The sequence below is a fragment of the Zeugodacus cucurbitae genome, unplaced genomic scaffold (genome assembly GCF_028554725.1).
Source record: "Zeugodacus cucurbitae isolate PBARC_wt_2022May unplaced genomic scaffold, idZeuCucr1.2 ctg00000295.1, whole genome shotgun sequence".
In the NCBI taxonomy this organism is placed as follows: domain Eukaryota; kingdom Metazoa; phylum Arthropoda; class Insecta; order Diptera; family Tephritidae; genus Zeugodacus; species Zeugodacus cucurbitae.
In genome coordinates, this window is record NW_026530877.1 from 1 (window position 1) to 6263 (window position 6263).

A 6263-nucleotide genomic window follows, 5' to 3' on the forward strand; every position below is an offset into this window, starting at 1 on the left:
CATAATTATGTTGGCTTGTCATAAGCTATCATAGCTTGTATATTGAACTAGAGCCATTGCCAGTTCATCGTTTTTTTTCATTCACAATAGTTGGTTTTTTTCCAAAAAAATGTAGTTGGCAATAGCGAGAAACCCCATTTTGACAGATAAAAATGTAAACAAACCAAAATTTTAAATTCTATCGAACTTTATCCATATTTATTTAGACCATCCCGGATCTAATAATGATTGTAGATTCCTTAAAAGCTCAGAATATTATAGAAAAGCGGTAAACAAAAGGAATTTTGATTTATAAATTCAACTTTTTTTTTTTCAAATAAATTACATTTCAGCTGAGAGTTCGGGCCCGCATTGCCAACACAATTCATTTTTAAGCGAAGATATGAAATAAGCTAAATGCGTTTTATTTGTCCATGATTTAGCTATTAGCTTGTGGTGGTCAAATAAAACACGCCTAATAAATATAATAAAATATTATTAATTACATGATAAAGATACTAAAAAATCATAAATAATAAACATAAAATAAGCATAGATACACATAATCTAAATTGTCTTACATGACAGATGTTACAAGAGAGTATTATAGTTTTGTTCACATAACGGTTGTTCGTAAGTCATAAAACTAAACGATTTCCGAAAACCGAAAACACATAAAGTGCCATAACTAAGCAATAAATAAAACTATGCAAATAAAATTTGGTAGGAAGTATCGCACTATGAAGGGGCATATGTGGATGTAATTTTTATGGAGGAGTGGGCGGGTCCCCGCCCCCTACTAAGTTTTTTTATATATCTCGTAACTTCTTAAGCTATATGAACCAAACTTTCTAGAATCGTTTCTTTTAATTAGGTAGGTAATCGGATTATAACCACGACCACCGCCCATAGAAAGGTTATGTTGAAAACTAATAAAAATGCTTTAATTCAGTAAGTGAAAATACCAGAAACCTTAAATTCCATTATAAAGAAGGTACAGAAGGGCTGCATCCAAATTGGTTTACAAAATTTTAAGTGGGTGTGGCTCCGCTCACTTATGGGTCAAAAACCATATCTCCGAAACTACTCGACCAATATGAATTAAACTCGGTTTGTAATATTTTCCTTGCATCCCACTGATATGTTGTGAAAATAGGCCAAATCGGCCTATACCTATATACCAGAACTTTGAAGTCGAGCTGAATAGTTTACTTTACAAAATGTAAAGTAAGCACTATTGAAAATATCGGAACAGAACTTTGCATAAATGCTGCATTTATAGTGTGGCAGCCCCTTTCTAAAAATCGGACCATAGGTTTTCAAGACCCCATATATCGAAATAATTCATGATGAACTCAGTGCCCAAGCGTATTTTTATCCGAAAATATGGGTAAATCTCTCAGATAACTTAGTGTAACTCAGAGGAAATTTTTTTCGTCTAATAGTGTGTCTCTGTTGCAAAAATTATTAACATCGGGCCATAACATCTCCTACCTCCCATATACCTAATTATAATTTAAAAAAAAAAAATACGGTGGGCCTTATTCCGCATATAGTGGTTAATATGTGAGATATCTTAGCAAAATTAAGTGAGCGTCCTGGATATAGTGTACCTTGGTGATGAAAATAAGTGAAATCGGTTCAGAAAATGAGGGCTTATCAAAAGTGTGAAAAGTGAAAGCTGTGATATCTTAATAAAACTATATCAATAAATTGCGAGAGTATAAAATGTTCGGTTACCCCCGAACTTAGTATTTTCTTACTTGTTTTCAATTACTTATGCGGCCAAATATATGATATATGACACTGTCAATAGCTGATAAAGAGACTTTTTGAAGGACTAGCATATTCACCTTAATTTATTTAATTACCGTGATTTCTCACTTACAAGTTACTAACATATATAGTTTGCTCTAAATATTTTTATTGCACTGAAAGTGTCATAAACAATATAAAATTACACATTATCTGTTTAAAGAAATCAATTACATTGGCTCTATCAACAATACTATCAGAAACATATTGATCAGCCCTTAACAATTATGGAAATAAAAGTAAGCAATTTATGTCGCCTCATTATCTATTTAAAATCTTTTAGATGTAAGAAGAACCGAATGAAACTCTATGTAGTCTTTGTGATGTGCTTAGAATTATCTCATTAAACAGTTAGATATACACTCACTAATGGAATTCCCTAGTTTACTCATGCTTTAACTTCTTACTCACATAATCTTTACCTCTGAATATAACCAATATCAAACGAGTTATTAATAAAATCAACAACAATGGAATAGCAAATAACACAACAACTGTATCCACACTATGGCGTTGTAAGAAATTTAAATGACGTGCGGCAACACGCATTTGTGGGGCACCCTTATGTCTCAGCACATATTCAGTCCAATAGATTGCCGCATCGAGCGGTTTCATTGGTCGATCATGGAAAGTCGCAGATATCTCTCGCGCTAGTTCGGTATACTTGGGATTGTTCAATACCTCCAAAATGGCATCACGCAGCTCGGCACTGGTGAAATTTCGAAAGTTAAGAGCAAGACCGAAACCTTTACTCACTGCTTTTTCCACATTTAAATATTGATCGTAGAATACTGGCATACCCACAATCGGTTTGCCATAATGCACTGCTTCTATCAGACTGTGCATGCCACCATGTGTAATGAAAAGTTTCACTTTGGGGTGAGCTAGTATGTCGGATTGTGGAAACCATTTGTTAATGTAGACATTCTTTGGTTTACCAACTAGATCAGTCTTCTCAAATTTCCACAACACGTTCACGGGCAGTGAGGCAAATGCGTTCATAATATCTTGCAATTTATGTTTCGGCAAAAATTCGCTCTTTATATTCGAACCCATTGAGAAGTAGATAGCACCTCTAGGGGAGGCATTAATAAAAGCTTCCATATCGTCTGGTATTTTACTTGGTTTGTGATCAATATGCATACCAGCCACTTCGATTGCATTCGGCACTAATGGACGTGGCCAACTGAATGAGTAATGTTGATTGAGCAGCAAAAGAGAAAAATCTTTACGAACATCTGTTAAGCGCATAGTCGCATTAGGAAAATACGTTTCATAGTATCGCTGCTGCTCTGGTATTATAACTAAATGATTATACAAAAGCTCTATGGTGTAAGCATATAGGTTATCTAGGCGTTGCCAGAAATTCATGCGATCCAAGTTCGTGCCGCTAGGTGCTGGTACATATGCCACCGGCGAAGTGTTATCCACCAACTCGTCGATCACAACATCTGTACTAAATGGGGACACCCCAATCATTGGCGCTCTGAAATGTTGACCCAATGCGTAAAGCGAATCTTGACAGAATACTTCGATAATGATGAGATCAAACTGTTCATCTGAGCGCAATAGTTTTTGAAATTCTTCATTCCTCAACACAAGCAAAGAAGACGATGTCACATAGTCCCTAACCCTCTTCAGCTGGTCCAATTTACTTTCATAAGCTTCTTCGATCAAATTGATTATTCTTTCTAAAATGATTTTAATTAAAACAAATTTCCTTTATCGTAAAACTTTACGCTTACCTTTATGTCCCGACTTGTCTATTTGTAATGTTAAATCACGAATGTTCTTTATGGGTGTTTTTTGTGGAAAAGGCGAAACTGAAGTGATCTCATGTCCACGCGCCGCCAATCTCTTCAAATACGACTGTATAAACATGTAATGAGAAGGACCCGGAATTGGGTGAACAGCAAGTATTTTTGCGGATTCCAATGAATTTAAACTACACATTAAGATCCACACAACAATAGCTATGCATTTGATTGCACACATTTTGAAAACTTTTTAACTAATACGCACCAACAGACTTCGTATTAGACTAAACCAAGGTACTGTGAGGGTCTTGATCTTTATACTTATTTAGACAACAGAGAACACATCAGGCTGAACAAATCTGCGTACCACACTAACTTATGATATTAGTAACTTAATGGAGATCTCTAAATCCCTAATACACTTTATGGCACTATAAAACTAAGCTTTTGCATGAGTTTCTTAATCTTCGGAAAAAACATTGCTTCCCTAGTGAGTAATAAACAGTGCAGGAGCTGTGCACCGGACTGATCATAATAAGCAAATGATATTGTATAATTCAGTGTTCGAGGTTGGTCCTAGATATATTCGATCTGCTCATATATAAATTAGATTCTAACCATTCTGAGGTTCATACTATATAAGTTGTACCAAAACTATTGTACATCATACGACAGACAGTCGGGAAAGATATTTACGCAAACTTGGTCGAAAATACCAAAAATTTAATAATTGGTTTTAATTTGTACAAGAAAACAGGGACCATCAAGCCTATCTCTTGGAAACAAGGTTATGGTAGCACTATTTTGGTATGCTTATGATGTCAATGAATATATCATACTGTTGAAAGAAACACCCTTTTTACTTCAATTTAGCTCTCGTAGGTAATCAATCATTCTTTACTTTACTAAGACTGTAATATAAAAGTGATAAATAATATTAATAAAAAAACAATATCAACTTTCTGCTCGTTGTATTTGTTCATTTATCACAACTTACACAATATTATTTAAAACACTAATTTATCAAGCCTCAGCTTATCATAAGTTCAACATTTACACTTTTAGATAATAAAGTGATATTACAAATCTTAGAAATAAATCGCCGAACATAAACTCAGCTGCTTTCGAGCGGTAAAAATTACAGACAAATATTACTTGGTTTGATCAAATCGCTTTTCTTTCTTTCTTATAGTCCGATTTTGTACTTTCAAATAAAAACTATCGCTTTAAAAAAATAAATCCGTGAAATTAATGAATAATTACAGTTTTCAATATCTCACATCAATATAAATTTAAAAGGCATTATTTAATTTTTTAAAAAAATATTAATTTATTTAATTTCTGAACATAAGGCCTCATGGCGAGGAATCCCAATCGAGCTTCTTGTAGTCTTTGTCATCTGCTTAGAATTATCTCTATAATCTGGTAACTATAGCCTCGTTTACGAAATTCCATGTTTATTCGTTCTTTTGCTTCTTGTTCTCACGGTCTTTACTTCTGAATATAGCCAATAACAACTTGCAAATACCGCGAGTTATAAATATAATCAATAACAATGGAATACCAAATAATATCGCGATTGTATCGACACTATGGCGTTGTAGAAAATTCCAATGACGTGCGGCTTCACGCAATTGTGGCGCACCCTTATGTCTCAGCACATATTCAGTCCAATAGATTGCCGCATCGAGCGGTTTCATTGGTCGATCATGGAAAGTTGCAGATATCTCTCGCGCTCGTTCGGTATACCTGTTAATTAATGTTATATCACGAAAGTTTTTTAACGGTTTCTTTTGAGGAAATGCCGATACCGAAGTGATTTCATGTCCGCGCGCTGCCAATGTCTTCAAATACGACTGCACACAGATATACTGCGAGGGATCCATACAAGGACATACAACAAGTATTTTTGCCGATTCCGTGAATCTTGGTGCAATCGCAGCCACCGCTAATGTCAATGTTACAAATGCAATCCGTCTCATATTTACAAATTCAGTTTCTATACAGTAGCCACACTAGTTTGTCACCGACTGATTTTGCAATCTCCGCAGAGTTTCCTTTTATAAATTTTAGATGAGAGAGCGTATTTTAATATCAAGTATTATTAAACATTAACTCGATGTAATGGTGTGCAATTAGTTCGAATGCTATGAACAAAATGAATTTGTTTGTTTTCTTTGTTAGAAAGTTGTTTGCTTGAAAATAGCCAGTCTTACTTCAATTGATATTGATATCATCGGAAGCAACAACCGCGCCGTTTGTTCTGCTTTTTCCCGCATGGATAAGGAGGCGAAGCGAATGGGTCTGGAGGTGAATGAGGACAAGACGAAATATCTCCTGTCATCAAGCAAACAGTCGGCGCATTCGCGTCTTGGCTCCCACGTCACTGTTGACAGTCATAACTTCGAGGTCGTAGATAATTTCGTATACCTGGGAACCAGCATCAACAACTCGAACAATGTCAGCCTCGAAATTCAGCGCAGAATAACTCTTGCCAACAGGTGCTACTTTGGACTGAGTAGGCAATTGAACAGTAAAGTCCTCTCTCGACGAACCAAAATCGAGCTCTACAAGTGTCGCTTATCATTCCCGTCTTGCTTCTACGGTGCAGAAGCTTAGACGATGTCAACATCAGATGAGACGACACTAGGAGTTTTCGAGAGGAAAATTTTGCGTAAGATTTATGGTCCTCAGAACATTGGCAACGGCGAA

General features: G+C 35.5%; 2 protein-coding genes across 2 annotated transcripts; both read right to left on the minus strand.

The window, feature by feature from the left end:
* Nucleotides 1-1881: 1881 nt before the first annotated feature.
* LOC105219096 (UDP-glycosyltransferase UGT5) lies at nucleotides 1882-3856 on the minus strand. The gene is made up of 2 exons (XM_054235893.1): nucleotides 3540-3856; nucleotides 1882-3485 (listed from the first exon to the last, which is right to left on the minus strand). Exons 1-2 carry the CDS (start codon nucleotides 3787-3789, stop codon nucleotides 2179-2181), a joined length of 1557 nt encoding a protein of 518 aa, XP_054091868.1. The 5' UTR covers nucleotides 3790-3856; the 3' UTR covers nucleotides 1882-2178.
* A 649-nt stretch (nucleotides 3857-4505) lies between these two features.
* LOC128924104 (UDP-glucosyltransferase 2-like) lies at nucleotides 4506-5609 on the minus strand. Its single transcript, XM_054235894.1, has one exon. The coding sequence runs from the start codon at nucleotides 5531-5533 to the stop codon at nucleotides 5009-5011; it is 525 nt and encodes a 174-aa protein (XP_054091869.1). The 5' UTR covers nucleotides 5534-5609; the 3' UTR covers nucleotides 4506-5008.
* Nucleotides 5610-6263: the final 654 nt, after the last annotated feature.

Coding starts and splice junctions, on each gene's coding strand:
- LOC105219096 (XM_054235893.1), bottom strand. CDS start 3,789: ATGTGTGCAATCAAATGCATAGCTATTGTTGTGTGGATCTTAATGTGT. Junction 3,486..3,539: donor AGACAAGTCGGGACATAAAG/GTAAGCGTAAAG, acceptor AAATCATTTTAG/AAAGAATAATCAATTTGATC.
- LOC128924104 (XM_054235894.1), bottom strand. CDS start 5,533: ATGAGACGGATTGCATTTGTAACATTGACATTAGCGGTGGCTGCGATT.